Source organism: Brienomyrus brachyistius, chromosome 23 (assembly GCF_023856365.1).
Source record: "Brienomyrus brachyistius isolate T26 chromosome 23, BBRACH_0.4, whole genome shotgun sequence".
Lineage (NCBI taxonomy): Eukaryota > Metazoa > Chordata > Actinopteri > Osteoglossiformes > Mormyridae > Brienomyrus > Brienomyrus brachyistius.
Genome location: NC_064555.1, coordinates 11,052,261 through 11,077,696, shown reverse-complemented (window position 1 = coordinate 11,077,696; position 25,436 = coordinate 11,052,261). Strand labels below are relative to the sequence as shown.

The 25,436-nt window shown below is 44.0% G+C and overlaps 2 protein-coding genes across 5 annotated transcripts; one reads left to right on the top strand and one right to left on the bottom strand.

Moving 5' to 3' along the window:
• Positions 1 to 9,580: 9,580 nt before the first annotated feature.
• Positions 9,581 to 20,719, bottom strand: LOC125718949 (protein misato homolog 1-like). 4 transcript variants are annotated; one of them, XM_048993290.1, is made up of 15 exons: positions 20,574 to 20,719; positions 18,805 to 18,889; positions 17,949 to 18,084; positions 17,716 to 17,785; positions 16,233 to 16,308; positions 15,770 to 15,848; positions 15,528 to 15,681; positions 15,173 to 15,287; positions 14,931 to 15,065; positions 14,607 to 14,759; positions 14,278 to 14,409; positions 12,678 to 12,862; positions 12,489 to 12,593; positions 10,413 to 10,528; positions 9,581 to 10,089 (listed from the first exon to the last, which is right to left on the bottom strand). In XM_048993290.1, the coding sequence occupies exons 2-15, from the start codon at positions 18,886 to 18,888 to the stop codon at positions 9,854 to 9,856; spliced, it is 1,776 nt and encodes a 591-aa protein (XP_048849247.1). In that variant the 5' UTR covers position 18,889; positions 20,574 to 20,719; the 3' UTR covers positions 9,581 to 9,853. The 4 variants fall into 4 exon arrangements, with proteins under 4 accessions (XP_048849247.1, XP_048849246.1, XP_048849244.1 ...); XM_048993289.1 differs by lacking the exon at positions 20,574 to 20,719 and adding an exon at positions 20,145 to 20,319; XM_048993287.1 differs by lacking the exon at positions 20,574 to 20,719 and adding an exon at positions 20,135 to 20,236.
• A 75-nt stretch (positions 20,720 to 20,794) lies between these two features.
• On the top strand, positions 20,795 to 24,283 carry LOC125718983 (translocon-associated protein subunit beta). The gene is made up of 6 exons (XM_048993348.1): positions 20,795 to 20,921; positions 21,615 to 21,772; positions 22,084 to 22,182; positions 23,231 to 23,339; positions 23,459 to 23,536; positions 23,837 to 24,283. The coding sequence occupies exons 2-6, from the start codon at positions 21,615 to 21,617 to the stop codon at positions 23,945 to 23,947; spliced, it is 555 nt and encodes a 184-aa protein (XP_048849305.1). The 5' UTR covers positions 20,795 to 20,921; the 3' UTR covers positions 23,948 to 24,283.
• The last annotated feature ends 1,153 nt before the right edge of the window (positions 24,284 to 25,436 follow it).

The window sequence follows — 25,436 nt, the reverse complement described above, 5'->3', positions numbered from 1 at the left end:
GCCGCCGCGGCCTGCAGACCCCGCTCCCGTGCGGCCACCGCTGCCTGCGGATCCCTATCCCGTGCAGCCGCCGCTGCCTGCGCAGCCGCCTTCGCTGCCTGCGCAGCCCACTTCGCCTGCAGCAGCTCCCGGGCAAGCGCCCCCACTGCAGCAGCTTGCAGCTCCTGGGCAGGCGCCCCCACTGCAGCAGCTTGCAGCTCTCGGGCAGGCGCCCCCACTGCAACAGCCTGCAGTCCAAGTCCCTGACCGCGCTCCAGAGGTGCCCCCACTGCAATAGCTTGCAATCCAAGTCCCTGACCACGCTCCAGTCCCTGACCGCGCTCCAGTCCCTGACCGCGCTCCAGTCCCTGACCGCGCTCCAGAGGCACCCCCTCTCCCTGCAGCAGTTCCAGAGGCGCCCCCTCTCCCTGCAGCAGCTCCAGAGGCGTCCCCTCTCCCTGCAGCAGCTCCAGCCCCTTTCGCCCTAGTCCCCGAGGTGGTCCCGGAAGACTCCATCAGGGCTCCTCCCTCTCCGGAGGTGGAGGAGCTTGAATGGGACCCCTCGGGGACTGCACTGGTGACTCCTCTGTCCTCACCCTGGCAACGTCGACCCTGACCAGGGGTCGGCATGTCTGTGTCCCGCAAGGGGAGGGGGCACAGACACAGGGCTGGGGTCCCACCTGCCCTGCCCCCTGGCTCGCCCTGCCTCGCCTGCGCTGGGGCTCGGTTGGCGCCCGCGGGTCCTGGCCTTCCGGATCGGCTGTCGCCTGCAGGTCCCCCTCCGGTGCCTCGGCACCCTGCCTTGCTTCCCCCGTCCGTGCCTGGTCGGTCGCTTGAGGGCTCCCCGACGGCGGCTCCTCGGTCGCCTGCGGGGCCCCCACCTTCGGCTCGTCGGAGGACGTCGCCGCCTGCGGCGGCTCCCCCCCTCGCCTTGCCTTTGCCCAGGCCCCTTTCAGCTCCCTCGTCCCCTTCCCCGGTGCTCCCTCCTGCTCCCTCCCTGGCCCCTCCTGCCTCCTTGGCCCCTTCGAGGTCCCCTCCGGCTCTGGCCTCCCGGCCGCCTGCGGCCCCTCCGGTCGCCCGCTGGGGCTCCCTCGGGCTCCCTTTTCTGTCCCCGCCTTCTCTCCCTGCTCCCCTGCCTCTTTCCCTCCTTCCCTGGCTCCTTTCTCCGTCCCTCGTCCCTTCGTTCCTCCTCCCGCCTGTGTCCCGCTGTCTTCTGTTCCTGGTCCCTCTGTTCTGCCCCGCTCTGCTCCGGGTTTCCCGTCGTTCCCTCCCGTCACTCCCGCTCCATTTGTTCCTCCTGTTCCTTTTGTCTCCCCTTTTCTGGTCTGTTTGTCCGCTTTCCCTGTCCTGTCTCAGCTCCTGTTTTCCGTCCTGTCCCTTGCCTTGTTCTGTGTCTCTGTCTTGTTCCCGGTCCCTCGTTGATGGTTTTGGTTCTTGTCTTCTAGGTTTTGGTTCCTGTCCCCCATTCATCGCCTCCTCCCTGGCGCGCCCGGTGTAGCGCGCCGTTGGGGGGGGGGGGTTCTGTGATGCCTGACCCGTCCGCTCCTCATGTGTGCCACACCCCCTGATTACCCACGTGTGCTTCCCCGATTTGTTTCCAGCCCCATCTGATTATGTTGCCCTGCTTTGATGTATTTAAGTCCTGGTCTCCCCTGTTTCCGTGTCCGTCATTACGTGATGTTACCTGCTGTTCGTCTATGCCCGTGTTTCCGTCCTGCCTATCCCGATTAAACCCTCGTTTGCCCCGTTATCCGCCTTCCTGCCTGGTCCTTCCTGCCTGCCTGCCTTACCCTCATCCACGTGGTGTGACAGCTGCTTATAGTGGTTACAGTTACACTGATCAAATGCTTATATGGATCAAATTGGCTTGGGACAGAATCCTTCCTATACAAATGCTGTTTCAATAATTTGCTTATAGTACTCATGTAGTCCAAATAGTGCCAAAAATGAACCACCAAGATGCAGTGGGGAAACTAAAATTAGCTGCATTTTATGTACAGTACTGGATTGTATTATAGCATATTTGAATTATACACAGTTTGTATTCTACTGTAATTTGACAAGTGTTTGAAACAGCTATACTGCATTTTGAAAGAGTTAATTAAATACTAAAAATTGGCAACTTTACATATATTTTAGCGCATGTGCAAGGTTTTTAGTGCAAGGTTCTGGAGGTCATTTTGTGCTCTGCTCAGCCCCTGGGGTGGGTATATCATACCAACCAGTAGTGTGGAAGGTTTAATGGTCCCAACATCTGAAGACGTTGATTTTTTTTTTGGGCATTTTCAGACAATGGCAAGATACATTAATAGGCAGAAACTGCACAAAAAAATCAAGGGGCTTCTTAAAAAAAGGAAATTTTCAGGCACATCCGTAATGTATCCAAAGATAAAAGTGTTTTTTTAAATAAGATCACAGTTTTGTTTGTCTTGAAGTTGCTTAAGAAAATAATTGTTTCCACATAATGTTTGAAAAAGATAAAAGAAAGGCTTAGACTCACTTAACCTACAATTGTGGATGTAAAGTTTGGCCAATCACAATAAAAGGTTAATCATAGAATATGTCTGCATCATTTTATTTCAAAATCATACTCTCCAAAGAATAGATCTTTACAGGTAAAGGAAAAAGTATTAATTTAGGGTTAGGGTTAGGGTTAGGGTTACAACAAGACTATTGTTGCTGAGCCCTCCTTTGTCTTGGCTGCAATATTAGAAAGAATTGAAAAAATGTAGGAGGAATCCCTACGGAGACTGCACTGAAGTAGAAGTTATTAAGTTATTGGTAAAATTTTTTGTTGAGTCGCTTGAAATACTAGGTGAACAATTGGAAGTGGCCGCAGAAAATTTCGATCCAATGTAGGGTAACAAGCTTGGAGAAAGAAGAAATCAGCAGGTTCCGTACTACGTGTGATGAACTGAATGCTTACAAAAGAAGATTGAATTTGCGAGACGCTGGGACTGAGGAATGTGCAGGTGAGAGCATAAAGCAATAATCATTGAATTGTTCAGTACCATCTCTCCTGACATCACTGATCAGCTCCCCATGGGGGTGGACATTGTGCGTTAATTAGGTCTAGTAGCTAATGGATGGAGGAGGGCGAACAAAATTTCTCCTATTTTTTCAGGTTAGAAAAAAGTCAGTTTTAAAAATTGTGGAGAAAGAGTCACATTGCTGGAGCCTGAGAGCCAACGACTTACTGGGCCTAGCACCCGAGACATAATATCGTGACCTAGTGCGATGAACCATAAACTCAGCCCGGTGTGACAGAAGGACATTTAGCTCCGCCCTGGTGTTTAAAATAAGGGTCTCATGATCCGGATCAACCATTGCAGGACGAGCATTCTCTAAATGAGCTAGCCGCCTTTCAAGATCACAGATCTTCCGGTGACGTTCGCGAGCCAGGACACTGGCAAAAGCAACCGTGGCATCGCGGAGAAAGCCCTTTATCGCCATCCAGCAGTAGACTGGGTCATCAGTTGAGCCTGTATTAATTGACATAAATTCTTCAAGTCAAGGAGTCAGATAGGCTATATATTTAGAGTTTTGAAGCAAAGAAGTGTTGAGCTTCCATCGTGGGGCCCGAGGAGAGAGAGATGGTACAGCTAAGTGGAGGAGAGCATACTTGTGGTCAGACAAAGAGGAAGAAATCAGAGAAGCATTAGAAACAGCAGAGGCAAGAGAGCGAGAAACAAAGATGTAGTCTATGCGAGACTGGGATTTGAAGTGAGGTGAGAAGAAGGAAAATTCTTTGGCGGAGGGGTTAATTAGGCGGAATGAGTCGACCAAATTCAAGTCCTCCACGAATTTACACAGGGAACGTGTGGAGGGAGGCACCCGGCTACCCACGAGAGAGGGAGATTTATCAAGGACAGGGTTGTGGACAGCGTTAGCATCAGTTCCAATAACAAGGTCAAATTCCTGAAATTTAAGAAGGTGATCAGTAAGATCCCGAAAGAATGAGGCGCGTGGGGGAGTGGGAGCGTATGTGGCAACAAAGCAGACCTTCCTACCCCTCAGGTCATAGAGGGCGTAACAGTACCTGCCATCAGCATCCCCCCCTGAGTTAAGAATATGAATCTGAAGGGACCGCTTGACCAATATGGCCACTCCGCATCTACGCGAGGAAGCTAATGAAGTGGAGATAACCCTGTAGAACCTGGAGGCCGCCCGCAGTGCATCTCGCTGGAGTAGGTGGGTCTCAATTAAAAAGGCACGGTCGACATGCTGCCTCTTCAAAAAATCAGTCACACTGGACCGTTTTTTGGGGGTATTCAGGGTCCTAACATTCCAGGAAGCTATATTTATATTGGCCATGATCAAAACAAAACAGACAGTAAGGTGTAAATAAGGGGGAAAAAACAAGTGAACAAAGTCTCAATATGCCAGACATGAACCAGAAGCTGAATGTGGTCGATGAACCATGACTTCAGGAAGAAAGTCTCAGGGAAAAACCCCTTCCCACCCCCCCCCCAAACAGACACAAAACCCCCCCAGACCCATGCTCCGGACAGGCAACGCAGCAGTAACATAGAAGACATTAAAAAAGTAATCGGGACTGCGGCCAAGTCCAGAACAACCACCCTCCGGCCCCCTCCGACCGAAGTCAGAAACTCCGCGCACACGTCCCCCAGCCCATTCTGAGTAACAGAGACACAGATAAAACAGACCCCATGCCACTGCTGCTGCCCCGTGTAGAGCAGGAAAAACGGCAAATGGGAGTAGTCAGGCAATAGCACTAAAGCAGACATCCAATTAATAAACTAATAGAAGCAGGCGAAAAGTGCAAAGTAAACAAAAACAAAAGCATCCCATAACAGTACATTACTGTTAGAGTGTATCTGTGTATTTTATCATATTATTATCCTCCTATATGTGTACGTGCAACCCTTAACAACTAACCCATGGCCCAGAAAGGGTTGCAGACAAGATGTCCTCACAGGGGCCTACCAGATTGTGACGCAGGAATAAGAGACCTTGAGAAAGGAAACAGATTCTGTCAACATAGCAGGGGGCCCACCTTGAGATATGTAATGCTTTGTATTAACCCTGTTTCACGGAGGCCTCACACAGCATTGACTAGTTAAAGACAAGACCCATGTAACCCCTCCCCTACCCTATAAATAAAGAAGCCAAGGGACTGTCCGGTGTGACACTCAACAGAGGCGCAGATACTGTCTGTTGCACCTGAAGTGGGCACCCTTGTGCAAGTAAAACAGAAAGACGTGTGCTGTCTCGATTATTCCTGGGTCCTAGAAGTGGAAGTGTGTGAGTAGTAAGCTGCGGCGCTTCCTCACACAGGAGATTGTAGGAGTGAAAGCTACGGCGCTTTCTCCAACATAACTAGATTGTAGGAGTGAAAGCTACGGCGCTTTCTCCTAACAATTACAAAACACAGGACCCACAGCAATCACAGAGAAATTAATATAAATGTAAAACTAAATGAATAATAATAATAATAATAATAATAATAATAACAATAATAAAAAGAAACTGGCGAACCCAAAGGGGAGGGAAATAATTATACGGGAAGAGTCCCAAGAGACTGAAAATGATCCATGGCGGTGTTCGCGTCCCCCGGAGTACCGGACATGACCTGCTGGCTTTCAAAAGACAGCTTCAGACGCGCAGGGAAAATCAGGAAAGGAGAAAGACCCAACTCCTTCGCTCTCCGGATCGGCGCGTTCATCGCCTTCCTCACTGCAGCCGTCTTGGCGCTAAAGTCTTGAAAGAAGAAAATTCTCCCACCTTCAAAACTGAGGTCCTGGACTTTGCGGGCTTCACGCACCACAGCCTGCCGGTCACGGAAGTCGATGAAGTGCATGAGGATGGGAGGCGGACGAGAAGAGGTTTCGGACCGGCCATGCAGCCTGTGGGCATGGTCAATGGCTGGCTGGAAATTAGGGAGATGGGGAAAAATAGCTGGCCAGAGGCTGTTGAGAAAAGACCGCATATCGCCCCCTTCGCGCTCTAGTTTGATCCCAACTACTTTAAGATTAAGGCGACGGCTGCGGTCCTCAATCTCTGTGATTTTATCATCCAGGGAAAGCAGGCCCTTATTAAAATCAGCCAGCTCCCTGGAGTGTCGATCGGTCACAGCCTTCACAGAGGCGACTTCTTTTTTAATGGATTTAAAGTCCGCCCTCAGCGAGTTCAGGTCAGCGCGGAGCTCCTAATGGTGTTGCTGGAGCGTGCCATTTAAAGAGTTAACTTGTTAACTTCATTTCCGCGAGAAAAGGTGCCAGGAGAGGGGAAAGGGCCTCTTCAGAAACGCCGCCATCAGAGCGGGGCACTTTCTTCTCCGGACTGGAAAGAACTGTGCGAGGTCTGCGCTGATTAGCAGCCATCAGGAAGAATAAAAGAACGAGCGCCGAATTGTTATGCAATTGCGAACGGGTAAGTGGCAAAGGGACTGACTAAAGGGCAAATAGGTGGATGGGACGAGCAGAGTTAGGCAGCCATTAGCGACGAGCGTCACGTGACTCCAACAACAACGTTTGCTATTCTAGACTCTGTAGGTGTATATCAGAATGTAATCGGGCCTACTCATACCTATAACCATACCCTTAATTTGATTCTTAGCCATGGTATCCTGATGAAACACATATATATTATACTTGAGAATCCTCTGCTTTCAGATCATGACTTGTTAACTTTTGATATACAGTATAGCCTCCCTTCAGCCCCAGCTCGAAAGTACAGTATCAGATGTTCCATTGCCTCATTAACTACTAGAGCATTTCTCAATGAAATTCCACAGTCCTTCAACTTTACATCTGAAGCATAATGTGAAAATGAACTGGAACAGGTAACTACGAACATGGAGAAATTGCTTCGCAGCACTCTAGATCTTGTAGCTCCACGTAAGAAGATAAAGCATAGAGATAAGAACGCTTCCCCATGGTACTCTGATCATACATGTGAAATTAAACAGGCTTCATGCATGCTATAGTGCAAATGGCATTCAACTACACTAGAGGTTTTCAGATCTGTCTGGAAAGACAGCCCCTAAGTATAGACAAGCACTAGTGACCGCAAGATCTGTGTACCTCTCCAGACTAATTGAAGAGAACAAAAATAATCCTAAATTCCTATTTGAATCTGTGTCAAAGTTAACACAGAATTCTTCAACATTAAACTCACGTCTCACAAGCTTTTAAGAGAGATGAATCTCAAATTTTGCATTCATTTCAAAGATCCAGAAAGAAATGTCTTCTTTCCTACATAAAAATAATGTTAATGAATTATATCAATCTGACTTTAGACCAAATCATAGCACAGAAAGAGCTTTGGTAAAAGTACTGAATGATTTGCTTATGGCTTCTGACCGTGGCTGTATGTCTCGTTTGGTATTACTAGACTTAACTGCAGCATTCGATACTGTGGACCATAATATCCTCTTGGACCGGCTAGAATGTGTGGTTGGCATTAAGGGGACAACTCTGTCTTGGTTTTGCTCCTATTTAACTGGTCGCTATCAGTTTGTCCACGTGAACAATGAATCTTCCAAGATCACCAAAGTCAAGTAACATTATTTGCTTGGTAACATGATCAGAAATCATGGTGTTGGGTTTCATTGGTATGCTGATGATACAGAGTTATATATTTTTGTTAAGCTGGATGAGGCATCACTGCTCTCTCGGTGACAAGACTGTCTACTAGATATCCAGTGCTGGATGGCAAATAATTTCCTTATGTTAAACACAGAAAAAACAGTAGTACTGTTAATTGGTCCCAAGACTGCTCGAGATAAGTTTAACAACCTCAACCTCATTCAATTCAGCTAACCTCTCCTCATAAGACATTCCTCTATGACCAGGAATCATTCTTGTAGCCCTACGCTGTATCCTTACTAAGGCAGCAATGTCCTCTTTAAGGAATGGTGACCAACATCACATGTTGTGTATGTGCAATTCTTACTTTCTCAGTCAGTTAGATTAAGACAAGGCTTTTTCTTACTTTAAATTCTGTATACGGACATTACAGCACAGGGAGTTTAAATTTTCGTAAAAAAAAGTTTACTCTGTGATAGGAAAAGGAAAAAAACTTAAGTTTTGTAATTTTAATTATTATTCTTTTCCAAGATTATCTAGTATATGTTTAAAAAATCAGTTTAAAGTTTACTCTGCTGGTTTTGCATGAGTGCTGCATGCGTTCTCCGAGACAATCATAATCATTTTCATCCTTGCTGTTTAAATCACTCCCAGAGTTGTGAGAAATTTATGTTGAACTCCTTTTTGTTTTATAAATACCACAATATTTATTACAACACAATCACTTAGAAATTTTCCAATACCGTGCTGTTATAGTACAGCATTCTTTATTTTTTGTAATGCTATCCTGATCTCTGGTTCTTCCGACCAGATTGCAGTGAAAGCTTGAGTCTCTTAATTTGTCCATGCATCCATTAGTATTATTTTCATTTTTAAATTTTATCTTTATCTTATCTTATTTTGGGGCTGCATTGCGGTGCAGTGGTTAGCACTGTTGCCTCGCACCTCTGGGACCCGGGTTCGAGTCTCCACCTGGGTCACATGTGTGTGGAATTTGCATGTTCTCCCCATGTCGTTGTGGGATTTCGTCCAGGTACTCCAGTTTCCCCCCACAGTCCAAAAACATGCTGAGGCTAATTGGAGTTGCTAAATTGCCCATAGGTGTGCATGTGAGAGTGAATGGTGTGTGAGTGTGCCCTGTGATGGGCTGGCCCCCCATCCTGGGTTGTTCCCTGCCTCGTGCCCATTGCTTCCGGGATAGGCTCCGGACCCCCCGCGACCCAGTAGGATAAGCAGTTTGGAAAATGGACGGATGCATGGATCATTGTTTTCTGAGTTCACAGCTGTTTTCAGGATAGCGGTTGTAAAGAACCAAAATAACAAAAAGGTACCCACTGGTACTTTTGGTACTGAAACTTATGGCTGTTTTAGTTACCCTAATGGAATGGCCAATTGAGCATTTCCTTTCTGTTGTCAGAAGTTGATATGCTGGTCCTGGATTAATTATAGGTTTGGCATAATCATGTTCTGTTGCATTTCGTTTTGCAGTTTAATGAATGCAATAAACGTTTAAATTTGAGGTGACCGGAACCTTCATGACATGTGTGGGTGCCCTCACGTGCCCATTGGTTCCAACATTGAGTGACAGACATCTGCATGGCCCACATGCCGGGTAATTGCAAATATAACCACCCAGCCTCATGCCACCCCTATCAAAATCCATCAAGTGTTGGTAATGCCTGTCTAATGCATCTATGAGGCATCCTCTATGTTTGGTGATTAGACACACCAGCTCCTTGCAAATCGAATCATTTACATACCCATCACTGGTCTGCACATCCATCCATCCATTTTCCAAACTGCTTATCCTACTGGGTTGTGGGCGGTCCAGAGCCTATCCCGAAAGCAATGGGCACGAGGCAGGGAACAACAACAATTTTCCCAATCTCTAGCATCATTTCACTTAGCCAATAAAAAGCATTCAGTGAGACAAAACTGCCTGCCACATCACAAGAGCTGCCCACATTGCTAGCTCTGCTGACAAGCCCCTGCAGTCTGCAAAATGATGTCGCTGAAGTGTGGCCATGAAGCTTTAAAAACCAACTAACATCTCAAAATGGAACGACATTTAATCCGAAACAGCATTCAGAGCATTTAATAAAACTTATGTACACATCCACAGGTCTCTGAAGGAGTCTTACAGGAATCATTCTGGAGATACAAATACTTCTGACTTCATATAAAACACACATTCCCTCCATCAGTCTCTGTTTTACACCTTCAAGTTCTTCATCCTCACTGGACCCTCCTATTCTATATCCTCATATTTCCACTCCTCTGGGCATTTCTTCATACTGCACATTGGACATTCCTCATAGTTCCAATTAGTCTTCATCAGAGGAGGAGGTGGCCCCACTGCTGTCATGGTGATAACAGTGGGCAAGGTTGACCAGCTGTTCCAGGGTCTCCTGCAACTCCGCTTGCTCAGGCCCCTGAGACAAGAAACTGGGAGCCACGCGGCGAAGATCGAGCGCACATGCCCCCTGCTGCAATGCAGCCAGCCAGGGCCCCAGAGCTGGAGAAGACTGGAGGGAGGAGAGCACTGGGACGGAGGCAACCACTAGAGGGCAAGAGAGAAACAAGAGCACACTAGGGCTGGCACTTGCTAAAGCCTTTACAGACTCAGTCTGATTCTAAATACAAAGACTAATGGAGCATGGTTATTATCTTCCAGTTATGTTTTTCTTGTCCCAGTTCTACTGGTGATTTAGAAAGTGACATGGCATATAGCTAATTCTAAAATACTTTTTAAAAGACAGCAACATGCAGAAATGTGTAATCAGTGAATGGTATGGCTTCTGCTTCATGACACTGCTGACCTGCAGCAGTACAACCCAGCAGAAGAGTCAGTTTGTCATAGAGGGGGATCTCTGCCAAACTCACCAGATTGAGAAGATGTGGCCTCACTCTGCAGGAATCCCTGTGGGCTTAGAGTTTGGTGGAAAAGCTGAGGGAAGGGAGGGGTGAGTTTACTGGGGCTGGAAACCAGCTGCACAGCACTAGAAAGAGAGAGAGAGAGAGAGAGAGCAAAAGTGAAGAGAGAGGACTCAGCTGATGATAACTTTCAGCTTCAAAAACTTACCAAAAGTATCGATTAATTTCAATGTATTATTCTGTAGTGCCATGGTACAACACCACTGAGATGGAATAATGCAAAAATGAGGGAGGGATGGAGGGAGGAAGGAAGGAAAGAGAGCCAGGTGATAACAGAGGAGAGGAACCAAAAACTCCCAAATGAGGAAATAAAAACCTCTGGGGGTCCTAGGTCAACTGACTACACTCCCCTTCCCCCAAGATTGGGCTTGCTTGCTAAAAGAAAAATGTAGACTATGGTCAAGGGCAAAGCCAATGTCCATCAATGGGTTCTCCACGCCGGCCTGCGTAGGGTGGTGAACTGAAGGTTGCACCCACAATGTTACAGTTTGTAAGTCACTTTATTTATACATGGAATGACAAGGAAACCTGCGTTCTGTGATCTGAGTGGATGATGCAGCTGGGACAAATTAAGTTTGTGTTCCACTGTATATGAAAAAAAAAAATAAGTCTGAAATTTACTGTTGCTGCATTCTTCAAGCTATTTCACTCATAGATGATTTTGCGAGAGATTTTGCAAAATGAGTGGAAGGAGAAAAGCAAACAAGGACTGGTCACTAAAAGCCATTCACCTTCTGCTGTATGGAAATATTCTGGATTCCAGAGATGATATTGAGCAAAAGCTCTGATTAGTCAGCACAAGTCAAAGCAACACCATCAACTCGTGTGAATAATAAGTTCTATTTGACTAGTTTATTTTGGGTAAATTTTTAACTTTATCACTATATTCATCACAAAAAGATCACATTGCAATTCTTGTAATTTTTCCAGTTCTGCGCAGCTGTAGTATATTTAAGCAATAATGTATGAGAAGGAGTGTGGTTGCACTTCTATAAATCACAGCTGTGATTCGGTTGTAGAGTCTGCAGACTGAGTATGTTATTGCTTTTATACAACAGTTCATCGACTAGCATTTATAAGTTAACAATAATGAGCCACAACAGATAATACTTTGCTTGATTATTTAAACACTTTTGGCCCACCAGACAACTGCTGACTGTTGCCAAGCACACAGCTCAACTCCCAACTACTTTCGCATTATATAATAATTAGCATTATATATACATTTTACAGACGAATTGGGGCACATTTACTAAAAGCTCCTGTTAGCAACTTAGATAGCCAAAACCACAGTTTAATGGTTCCAAATATGCAAGTCGCTAACGTAATGAGCAACTACGCTTTTGGGAAACATTCTCGTCCGTCTGCTTTTATTTCTTAATTTTGTGTCGCAACTTAAAATCTTCCGTTTTTGAACAGAGAACATCTAAGTTGCACCATTTATGACTTATACAAGTGTTTTTAATTCAAAAGTTAGTATTTTACCTAAAATCTGTTATTTCGGCAAATCCACACTATTTTAAGCTACTTTACAACTTGTATTTTGAGAAACATAAGTTAAATAAACCAATTGCTTTGTAGTCTTATACTTGCAAAAAAGTCTCAAAGGTAGTTAAAAACACTAAAATAAGTTACCTACAGTTTGCATATATTTATAAAGACAAGTTTTTACAGTAGCGATCAAAATTAGAAAACAAGCGACATTTGTAACTCACAAAAAGTAGACCAGTTATTGTCATTTTCTCTGTCCATAACTGCTTGCTTTTCCAAGACAGCAGTTATATTTTCTGTTTCTAAGGCAGGTTATTCACATAAACAATCAACAACAAACGCGTTTGCAAGTCCACCCTAAAGTACCAAGTACCACACAAGTATCCTGACTGATTTGGTACTGGTACTGGACCAGAAATCAATGGAAAGGTAAAGCACTGAATTTCTAGTACCAAAAGTATGATACTTGGTGCAGTGGAAAATGCCTCAAGAGTTGATCGTCTGAGTAGTGTGGGTGTCAAAGTATATACTCACAGTGGGCTGGCAGGGTAGTAAGAGCTCACATAAGAGGCGATAACTTCTTCACCACAGCGGGCACTGTGTAATGGAGAGGGGGGCTGTATCCCGGGGGTCAGAGTGCTGAGGAGGTAAAGGCAGGTTTATGGGTCACAGGATTATAGAGACTCACTAACAAGGCCAAATGAGCGCGTCCCAAACCCATACCTGACTAGCTTCTGTCCCTCTAGACCACGAAGTGTCACCCACTGGCCAAAGGAGCACCTGTCGTTCAGCTCACGACATGCTGATAGGGGTCTCCATGGTAGTGCATCTCTGTAACTGTGCAAAGCATCAGGAAGGCAGCTGCCTTGCATCATGGGAAATGGGACAGCTCCATACGCAGCCACCACCTGAAACAGATTGACTGTTAGAGCCTTTCTCAGCTTCCTGTATTAATAAGACTTCTGGAATTCTCTGTGGTGCTCTCAGCACACGTGTCATCTTGTAGTACATAGTCTGTGGCAACTGAGCCTCACAATGTAACCCTCAAACGGGCCAAACAGTCCAGAAGAAAGATGTTTTAAAACTGCAATAACAATACAGTTTATATTATCCTAAAAGATTACATCTAGGGCTGGGCTATAGCAAATGGATATTACATCACGCATGTGTAATAATCACCAGGGCCGGATGCCAGCTTTCCGGTACTATACGGATGTTTATTTTCACCCACAACTTGTTAAGCAGTTTAGTAGTGCGCCTAAAATATTAATGAGGACCAAAAATTAGTAATCAGTAGAAGTTCGGCATATCCTTATGTTTAATAAAGGCGTCGGAATTTACCCTGCAAAATGTACCACCACAGCACTGACATCTTTTTACCTTGTTTATCCACAAGATTGTCTCTTTTAAAAGATGTTGTAACTGCTGGGCTATTCCTTTCTTCACCGCCACTTCAGTGCATTTCACACTGAAGTACACCAAATCATAGTATACCAGAACAATAGTATGTGGTGTGCTTCGCTAAAAAAAAAATTCAAGAAATGCCAAGTCTATACAGATTACTAACTTTTAGGTGCCACAAATCACATCTCATTAATATTGTAGCCGTACTACTAATCTGCTTAACTTGTGGGCATAAATAAAATGTCCATATAGTGCCCAAAAGCTGGTGTCGGGCCAAATGCTACTCCGTCAGCGGCAAAAAAAAAAAAAAAAAAAAAATAAAAAAAAAAAAAAATAAAAACTGTATGAATAATACAACATAGAATATGCCTTAGACGCAGTGAGTTTTGATCCACATACTTTTTTTGGGTTGTTTTTACGCACACATAAGTACTCACAAGTGCTTCGTTACACAATGATATCACTAATAATGCTGTTAAGATGTTTTTTCCAATTGCATTTATGTTCCCTATTATAGGCTAACCTGCAATTTGTAGGTACATGCATACAGCAGTGATGCTCCACCAAAACCAGGAGAAGGCAGAAATATTGCAACAAACACAAATACAAGCAGTGTAGTTAAACAGGTAAACTTTTTTGAACAGATTTTCAGCTGTCAGTTGTCTTCGCTCGGGCCGTATGTCAGTAATACGATATACCTCTGTATTTTATTGGGGGTGCAGATCCTCTGCCTTGTATATGCAGTGGGGGTTTATTCCAGGTATTAAGCTACTGGTGGTTTAGGTGCCCTGTAATGGGCATGGATCTCATCCAGGTTATACCTCAGCCTTCTGCCCGATGTTGCTGAGACCCCAGCCCACCCCCACAACCCTTAACCAGATAAGTGGTTAGAAGGATGGATGAAATTACAGGAACTCACCTTTCTTCCACACGCAGCCAATGAGTCTGCAACTTGCCACATGGGGGCACTGTTACATCTCAGCCGATAGGGCACAGTAAGGGAGTCCAGGGCAAGAGCCAGAATGGCACTGGAGTGATACCACAAGGTGGGCTGGAGAGGGGACAGATTGGGAAGGGTACAAAGTTTAATAGTTAGAATAAAACAGACTCAGTGCAAAGGAGCCTTGCAGCAGGACTCCTAAAACTGCAGTATTACACAAAATCCTAGTAAACAACCACTGATTCATAAACAGGTTTTAGGACAAGCTTAGCGAATGACAATTCAGCAAGTAATGACGTCTGACTTACATCATAATGAAGGTGAGGGAATGCAATGGGGGGCAAGGGCCGTCGCCCCAGCCCACCTCTGAGGGTCAAAGGGCAGAAGAAGGAACTGTGATTGGCCAGGCTGGCTGTGCCCAGGACATAATTCATCATGTGGTACACATCTTTTATCAGGTTCTGATACATAAGCAGAAAAAAAAAGCTAAACAGCATACCACACTGAAAAAAAGGTCATTATTAGTTTGTTAACACGTTGCGACAGAGACGGGAGGAAACACAAGCCTCGTTCTCTTTAGGGTAGAAGCGCAACACCACAGAAAATGTGCACCACCAGCTGTGCTTACTCACAGAATCTGGATAGCTGACAGGGGCAACACCCCATGTAAGGATTCCACGACTGCCGTAGGAGTCTCGCAGCATCTCTGTGACCTTTGACCCTAAGCCTGAAAAGCCATCAGCGAGGTCACACAGTACCTGAAACCCCTGAGAGGAGGACAGAGAGAGAGGGCAAAAGCAAGGCGGGTAAATATCATGCCAAAACATGAAGACGGTTTCTCTGGTTATAACACAGACAATTCAGGCATAAAAACCTGCAGGTAGTCACACTCCTCCACAAAGAAGTGCAGCTTGTCTTCCAGCTCCTCTAGCAAAGAACCCTGGAGCAGTGCCTCCCCTTGGCCAAATGCTTCTAAACGTTGGGATTCTCTATGGGATTACACAGGGACATACATTTATGGTGTCTTTGAGGGTAATAAATGTAATGTAATACTACACAGCCAATTTGCTACACTAAGTTCGCAGACCAGATACTTTTTGGCATTGTAGATATTTCATTGCCAAGACAGAACATCAAAGAGCAGTAACGCATTATGTACTTCTCAGAACACACTCTGTATTCATCAAGAGCATCAAACAGCACAAAAGCCAGTATAATGGAGTAGATACCCATCGTGGTTGTACTGATTAATGACAGTGATGGTGCGTGGGTGGAGATGGATGCGCAGGAAGTCGGACCACACTCTCACACTGCCCTCCATCTGGTACCCTTTCCGAACACGCTCCAAGCTGCTGTTCACCGTCTCCACGGCCACAGACCCTGCTAAGCAAAACATACTTAGATTTACATGTTTACTGATAAAAGTATATCCAACAAAGATTTGAAGAAAGTGGTTGGTAAAAGGCCTCACTCTGGGACAATCTGTTCCCTCCTGGGCACTGAGGCAGCTGGGACATGTTGAAATCCACTTCAGACAGTATTTCCCCCTCCTGGACAAAGATCAGAAGACAACTAAGAAGGCTTCCAGCCAAACAGACACTGCATAGGCATGACAGGGCAAGAATGAAGTCTAAGTGATGGAGGTCTTTCCTTGCTCTCCTCTCTCTATTTGACTATCCCTGCCGGCCCCTGGAGGATGGGCTTCCCCTTTGAGTCTAGTCCCTCTCAAGGTTTCTTCCTTCTAGGGAGTTTTTCCTTGCCACTGTCGCCTATGGCTTACTCACTGGGGCTTTGGGTGAGGATACTGTAAAGCGCTTTGAGACAATGTAATGTTGTGATAATGCGCTATATAAAAATAAATTTGTTGTTGTTGTTGTCTTCAAATGCATCCATAAAAAGGTGAACAATGCAATGGCAGGGAGCTGGAGACTCACATCCAGTTTATCCAAATCCTGAAGAAAAGAGTTCTTTGTTGGAGGACACTCCTTATAAGTCACCATTTCTCCTTCCCTGAAAAACACAGTTCACAGACACAGCCTCACCCACATGCAGGGCTGTTACTATCAATTATGTTAATATTCAAGTAATATATCAATTAATTCAATGATTAATCAAGCAACTGGTGCGAGGCAGGAACCAAACCTGGGCAGACTGCCAGCCCATTGCAGGGTGCACAGTCACTCACACACTCATACGATCAATTTTAGAACGATTCACTTAACTTGAATATTTTTTGACTGTGGGAGGAAACCAAAGGATCTGGTGTAAACCCACACACAGACAGAGAGACCATGCAAACTACAAAACAAAGCAGCAATGTGCGGCAACAGTGCTATCCACTGTGCCACCGTTACACCTCTCATAGTAGGTCTGCACAATGTGTGATGTTAATACTGACATGCCATATTATGCGCATGCAACTGTCACACGGAAAAAGTCACGATAGTCAGGTAGGTTAAAACAAAAAGTAAAATGATAAGTTTCAATTAAAGATCAAATTGAGTAAAACGTAATCTGCCAACACGGCTTTGTGCTTTTTGTCACAGCTCGCAGCAACACCACCAACTTATCTGACAAACCCAATTGGTAGATTCTAACAAGTTCCACTTAGTTGTATAGGTATCTCCCGCTTTACAAACATTCGTTTTATGCCACTTTGCTTTCAAGAAAGACCAATATTAGCATCTGTTTTTGCTAACCAAAAGAAATACAAAGAAAATTTTCACATATATGGAAAAGGAGAAAAATAAAAATATATTTAGGCATTTCATTATCCATCCATCCATTTTCCAAACCGCTTATCCTACTGGGTCGCGGGGGGTCCGGAGCCTATCCCGGAAGCAATGGGCATGAGGCAGGGAACAACCCAGGATGGGGGGCCAGCCCATCGCAGGGCAAACTCACACACCATTCACTCACACATGCACACCTATGGGCAATGTAGCAAGTCCAATTAGCTTCAGCATGTCTTTGGACTGTGGGGAGAAACCGGAGTACCCGGAGGAAACCCCACGACGACATGGGGAGAACATGCAAACTCCACACACATGTAACCCAGGCGGAGACTCAAACCCGGGTCCCAGAGATGTGAGGCAACAGTGCTAACCACTGCACCACCATGCCACCCCCCTCGGTCTTCCTTCCACTATATTTCCAAGTAATAGAGAAGAGAAATTTTAATCAATGCCAGTTTTTAAATATATAATCGATACATGGAGTTTATGCAAATAATCATGGCAGCTCGACACATGTGCAATACAATTTCTATATTCTTTACTGCATTACCACTTGACTGCAATATACCTCTATCAACATCGCTGGTTGTGTTATATAGACTGACATTCAGTAATATACATAGAAAACCACATTTGATGCATAGCTCAGGCAAAGATTAATCCAGAGGTGGTACTGACTGACCATGCTGAGGACTTGCGCTCTTTCCTAGTATCATACAGGATACCTTCCTGCCGTAATGTCTGGAGACTACCTAAGCAGAGAGAGAGAGATGCAGTCAACATGCAATGTGTATCCATTAAACAGGCACACCTCAAATGCCATGTACCTGGGTACAAAATTTCAGTTAATTAAATAAGAACAACTACTTTATCTCTGTTGCCAGTCTTATTCAACAAGCCATCAACAATGATTACCTTTGAGGTCCATGGCAATGAGGCGGGGGGTGTATGTGACCTGACCCCCTAGCGTCAACCCTTCACGAAACAACACATCGCTTTGTAGCTCATTTGGAGGCACCAGTAAATCTGGATCGTAGGACAGAGATGCATCCTGTTGCAGAGAGAAATTTGTTATTAATAAAATGCAGGTTACTCCCTTTCTGTGTGCTACCAACTAGCGCAATAATTTAACTTTAGTTTTTCTATATTTTATTGTATTTTGTTAATTTAGCTTTTATATACTTTCACCTATTCATTTTACTTAGATTTATTGCATCTTTCTCTAATTTCATTGATGTGTACTGTACTGTAGTTGCTTCTCTGTCCTTGGCATTAATTTTAATCTCATACACAAACCACTCTGACCTGCATTCCATGTATGAAAATGCATAAATAACGATGATTATTATTATGATATTTATTACAGACCTTAAACCTAAATATTATTTTTCAGTATTAGACATTGTACATATTGAAGGGCCCACCTAATGTGAAAGCTTACGGATGTGTATTTCTGACACGTATTCTTTTAAGGTTAATTTAAGGCATATATGCTCAGGATGCTTATGTGATTTCTGATGAATGTGAATAATGCAAAGCATGCAGTTAGGATCCGTACAAACGATTTAGGTACACCAAACACAAGAAAGTTAAAAAATGTTGAAACCATGACTGAGCTAAACCGTTAGCAAAGTATTGCTCCGAAAACATGGGGAAACGTTATAAAAGTCTGAGCTACTCTAATAAAATAACACAGCGGTACCGATACATTCATGTTTGTTAAGTAAAGTCACAATAGTCTTGGTTGACATATTCTGTGCAAAATACTAACCTGTAAATTCCACCAATGTGTCCCGACAAAGTTTGAATAGTGTCCCAGCTGCAGGGTCACAACTTCTCTACATACGCCACCCATTCTTTAGCAGCAAAAAAAAACACACAGAGAAACTAATTACTATTCTGGCATGTTTAGAAAAGAACGACAGTGATATTTCATTGCATAAAGGTTGCGGCCATGACAACAGCACCGCACCCAAGCTTTACTGCGGCTCACGTTAAAATTTAATTGGCTAAGTTCCCTTGGTCAATTCCAAACTCGCTCTCTTATTGGATAGATGAGACGTAAGTCACAACACGGTTGTTCGGCCTGGAGTCACACGTGTGCCGCGCAGGACTAAGAAGGAAACCCGCCTCTGTATCCACACCGGAGGAATGACGTGATTAGGACCGGCCTTATGTGGTCCATACTTCGCTTATCCGCGTACGGGTGGAAGGCATCATTTGTAATAACTTTGTTGTTGTTATTTACCTAGCCAGTACGATACAGTGGGTCTTACGTTAAAATGCAATGAACGGCGGGTTTTAATTGGTTTGAAATACTCTTGAAATCATGTACTTAAACTCGAAAAACGTGTTTGCACTTAGTTTACAACTAATTGGTAACAAAGTGTAAAGTAGCATAAAATACTATGAACTTTTATTTTATGAACTGTTAAGTTTAAATTAGGCAGGTTTCCATCCAGAAGATTTTATGCGCAAAAACACTTTAACGTTAAAGAGTGGGCAATGGAAACATTGTTTAACGATAAATATTGATACAAACCGTTTCCGTTTAGTTTTAACGGGTAAAGTCTTTGTCGACACTTACGGTGGAAACATTTTTTACGAGAAAGAACGACATTCACGCTATGCTCTGACAGGTGACATAACTTTTATCACGTGCATTTCATACAGTAAACACAAACATGCACACGGCGTAAATAGAGCGGTGGACTGTCGTCTTCGTTGACACCGAACGTTTCTCCCACTACTCTACATTAGGCGCAGGTTGCCAGTTTCTACAGAGCAATTCCGATGCGCTTTCGGGTCGAAACTAGTCGTCGGTGGCTGCCTATTACTGGCCCAATAAAATGTCCTACGTGCCGGCATTCAAAGGTAGAACTGGACATTCTAAGATGTTTAATCCAGAAGTTTGGTATAAAATGGTTCGCTACTACATCCACCTAAAATTTCATTATTTTGTTTTGGCAGTGCTTTCTTTGGAAGGTGAACACGTACAGTTTCAAGTAATTGAGCTGACATCACTTAAAAATGCCAAATGTACATCAGTTCCCTATACAGGCAGTTTACAGCTTACAAACGAGACAATAATAACTACGTACTGTACTGCACCTCGAGCCGACGAACCGCTGAAGCTGCGCCACATTTTCACGAGCATCACAAAGTAGTATGTGCATTCGTTATTACAAACCATTGTGTTTAATCCGAATTTTTAATATAATGCGATTTATGGTAATTCGTCAGAATGTACGAGTTGTACGTAAGATGGACGTTCTTAATCGGGGGACTGCTTGCAGACCCTTTCCATTTTCCCCTGGAAGTCCAGTTATTTGAATATCGAAATAAAAGAAGTCAGACGTGTACATTTTATCGATAGATGTGCAGCTCTGGATGAAAACCCGTCTGAAAGAGTTTTTTGACGATAAGGCGAAACAGATTTCCCCCGGATATTACGTCTGATGCATGCCTTTTTTATCCATAAAAGTCAGGTTTATGGAAACGCAATGATCACAAGATATTTCGCTAAAGATTTTGACGTACGTCTTTTGTTGTGTCGCTAAGAATATACGAATCAAGTGTTAAACGTAAAAGAGAGCGAAATCCAAGAGACGCAGGAAGTGAAAAAAAATCAATGAATGAATCTTTTAGGTGAACTAATAGGTTCACTGAAAACAATACTGATTCCCATCCCTAGTAGTGAGGCAAAATTGAAAACAACGCAAAAAATATGGTGTGATTAACATTTTTAAAAAGTAAACGGTTTTAAATGATAATGTACACGTGACCGAGGCCACTGCCCATTTCCAATGATGTCACCTAGAGTTGAAAGGTACTGAGCGTGCGTACTGAGGAGCTTACCGTCTGCGGCAGGCACTGTATCCTAGCAAGGTAAGTAGGTATTTCTTTTTTTATTGTCGTGTTTTCTGCAGTTAGGTTGAGAATAATGTGAATTCATTGGGGCGTTTGATAAAATATTTTTTAACTGGTTTCGATACTCACTAACATTCATTGTTATCCGAAGGTTCTAGTTGATTGCCAGACGGTTGGTCGCTGGTCTCTTAGTACACGTAAGCGTTAGCCGGGTTTGAAATATTTTCGTTGAACAATATCAGGCATTCTCTACATTGTTCGCTTATTTTTCATTTTGTTGTCAATTCTACGTATTGTGGTGTTTAATTGTTTTAATTGTTTTCTAAAATCAAGATTACCGCTTCATTGTAGCTAGTAATTGAAGCTCACTTTCTTTTTGCGGACACGTAAGCGTTGGCTTTTGATGGGAAGTTGCATCTCACAACTTGAAGTTTTCACCTTCATTTTTAGACTATAACTGTAAATGTACCGCGATAGCCGCTTGTTTGGTCGTATTCATTATCACTGTAATCCTCACGTTTCCCCCAAATCAGTGCATCTATAATTTTAAAATTAAATGCCTGGCAAGAGCTGGAGCAGTCCCATACCATGAAGAATTCCTTATTGCATTTTAAGTGAATATGATGATCCCTTATAAGCTTCCTGATTGATAGTGTGCTTTTTTTTTTTTTTTTTTTTTTTAAAAATGCTGCTTTTTCTCCTGCCATCCAGATGGGGACACTAAGTGCATTTGTTCTGTTGGTTGCACTGGGGTTGGTGACAGGAGAGGAGGGGGCTCGGCTCTTGGCTTCCAAGTCTCTACTGAACCGATATGCAGTAGAGGGCCGGGACCTAACATTGCAGTACAACATCTACAATGTCGGCACCAGGTCTGCTGATTAGAGCCTCTTTTTTCACAGTTGACCTTACCCACATCATTCTGTACTCCATCAAGATCTTGTAGTGTTCAGTGCAGCATAGAGCCTTGCTAAAACTAATGCTAATACTGATATGCTCTGCTGATACATTGATGATTACCTGTCTTTACGTATCAGATAAATTGACTTGTCATGGAGCAGAGGTGTACCTACAGTAGAGATGAAACAGTATGGAAACTTAGTTACCTTTATAGTGACCAATATGATCATGTTTGCCATAAAACCCAAACTCAACATCAGCTGTTTTGTTGCTCTTCTTACAGTGCTGCCCTAGAGGTGGAGCTGTCTGACGATTCCTTTCCACCGGAGGACTTTGGCATTGTGTCTGGAATGCTAAATGTCAAATGGGACCGGATTGCACCGTATCCTTAATCTGTGCATTTGAAGTGGGGAGTATGTGCTGTCACTTTAAGCAGCCTTTGAAAATGGTCTCATTGTGCTTGTTGTAGAAACACTTAGTTTGTTGAGAATTGAGGAGGTAATGATGCACCTCATGCAACTAAATTGATGCCCACGGTGAGATAATGTGAAATATTGGGACACATGCTTAATCGTATTATTGTAACTGACATTAGTTTGCATCTGGACACTAGATACTAAAATCCCCACTTATAAGACAGCCCACATTAGTGATAAATGTTACGACCTGGCTCGGGCCGTAACATAAACGAGACAAACCCAAACAACTGAAATCTGTTAAGTTTTATTGTAAATGGGGGAGGGGGGAGAGGAAAAGATGTGGGAGCTGGATGTGCACGTGGGTGTAGCTCAGCATGGGGGAAAAATAAGCGAGGAGAGAGAGAAACAGCCACACTTATCCCCTACTTCACCTGTTGGCAGGTGAAAAGAATTCCCTTCATAATGTGGCAAATACTGACACCTCCCCACCCACAACCACGGCGCTGCCACTGCTGGGCTGATGGGGGCACAGAGGGATGTAACACCTCCTTCCTGAAAAGTAGTGGTTCTCAAACTCGGTCCTCAGGCCCCACTGCCCTGCTTGTTTCTCAGCTATCCCTGCCCTACATACTGCTGATTACCTGGATCAGGTGAGTTCAGTCAATCGGAAGCTGAAAGACAGCCAGAACTTGTGTGTGGGGCAGAGATAGCAGGAAAACAAGCAGGACAGTGGGGCCCGAGGACCAGCTTTGAGAACCACTGCCTAAAAGAGACTGACTCAGTCTCAAACAACAAAGGGAGGAGAAAAAAAACTTGAAGCCTGAAGTCATCCCATTACCAGTCCATCCGCTCCCTGGATCCTGGGCCCCTAGGTAAACGAAGGGATAGAGGGAGAGGAAGGAAAATGGTTTCACTTGGCTCTGGATAAGGCATCAGCCTTCGAATTCCTTGGAATTCCTGACTTGTCATTTTCTCATACTTTGCTTCTGCTCCTTAATGCCCCCCCCTCAGAGCCAGCAATGTATCCCATACAGTGGTATTGCGCCCCCTCAAGGCTGGGTACTTCAACTTCACTTCTGCTTCTGTCAGCTACGTGGCCCAGGAAGGGGGGCAAGTTGTGGTAAGGGACCAACTTATTCAGATCTGCCAAAAAGAGCAATATTTCAAGGTGTGTCGTCACTTTGAATAGTGTTGTGTGCTTGTAGCCTTGTTCTCTGACTGTCTTCACCCTTGTCACAGGTTGGGTATACAAGTGCCCCTGGACAGGGTGGTATTTTGGCCCAGAGGGAATTTGACAGGCGCTTCTCTCCTCATTATGTAAGTTGCATTTCCTTTTAAAGGAACAAAACTAAGGGTAGTGCAATTGTTTAGATGGGAAATGAACAGTCTAGGGCATCTGAACATTTAGGGCATGTTTTTGAGCAAACTAAATCACACATCCTATGGCCTGACAATAGTCAATGCTGAACTGATTTTGACTGGAACACTCAGCCAGTGCTTCTGTCTTTTTGGCTTTGGGATCTTTCAGTATTCTGTACTGGCCTTGTAACAGGTGTTTCATTGGCTAAATGGCAACTTTATATGCTTATTCTCTACTTGCATCCTTTTTCCCCTCAGCTGGACTGGGCTGCTTTTGGTGTCATGACCTTGCCATCCATTGGCATCCCCCTTCTCCTCTGGTACTCCAGCAAGAGGAAATATGACTCTCCCAAGACCAAGAGGAACTAAATGGCTGTAGGGTGGGGAATGATGTTGGTAGAAGGGTTTAAATTGGGCTTATGGGTAGTTTTGGGAGGTACAAGAAAGGAAGCAACTATGGAGGCACAGGAGTAAAATACCCATATTGGGGTTTAAAAGATGATGGGGGAGGGGGGGCGCACTGGAGAAAGCGAGTCATCCTGAAGTAAGACTGCTGGGTGCTTTGGCTCACTACCTCTTGATACATTATGTCTTAATCTGGAATGAATTGTGTTCTGAAATCATATAGGGCTGTGTCGATTTTGGTAAATGGTCAATGTGCCCCAGTGACTTGTCAGCTTTTGGGAATAAAGGAGTTTTTACAAATTGGCTTGTGTGGTTGCTTAAAGTAACATCTCATTTTAGGCAGTAGCATTGCTGCAAAATGATTTTTTTTCTCAATGTTTCCGGTACTACGGTCGTAGCATTGCTACTATCAAGCTTTTTTTTTTATAGCAAAGCTCTCTGTTCAGTCAAGTAGCGGGGCTGCTCTGACAAGCGTTACATTGCTACCTTTTCAGTCGCCTAATGGGAGTGAGGTTCAGTCAGTGAGGTTGGATGTCCCCCCCTCCCTCCCCTCCAAGTTTCATTTTCCATCTACTTTGCCAATATCTCTACTAATTTACTCCAGACATGGAGTCTAATGCTGGTTACTTCATTGTAGTCATCCATGCAGTTGAACTTGCCAGCAGGCAAACTGAATTTCCAGCCCTGCTTATGTTAAATTGCATTGCTTATTCCAATGCCAGCTAGCTATTTTAGGATGTGTAATCTGACATTTGCCAATCAGGCCATCATTTGACAATTGTCACCACCCTAGTTAGCTACCAAGCTGGCTACACTGCCTGCTGCTTACTATTCTCTATACTGACATGCTTCCATTCCATTTACCAGATCATGGTTTACTTTTAAAGTTAACGTACACACTCATAAGCACCTATCGAGGTATAAATCGATGTGCTGTAAAGAAGAACCAGGATTGCCAACACTCACTCATCTGGCATGACACTCATGCTTTCTGACTGAAATGAATCTTACAGCAAATCTGTTATGAACTTAATTAGCTATATCAAGTGTTGGTAGTTGGCAAACCCTACAGACTTTACAAAGTAATAAAACTCTTACATCTAAATGCGTGTGTAGACTTGTCTCAAATTGAAAATCTCAGGCTAGCCTGCTGACCAAAGTTTGCTGCTCTGAAGTATTGGATATCAAACTAATACAAAGGTAAGAAATTCCAGTATATATTGTCTATATGACTTCTGTATGGGATGCAGATAATTCATTTGTTTGGTGTATTTACAATAGAATCTTCCTATTTTTGGAATTCCATGTGACTTGTGAGAAAGTGAAAATAATTTGAAAATGGGTTTAGTAGACCTGCTGGTGCTTTTTGAAATGAAAAATCAGACTAGAGGGGCAGTTCACCCCAAAACTAAAAGAAGATAGTACTAAAGCCCCTATAAAACATATGTCCGTC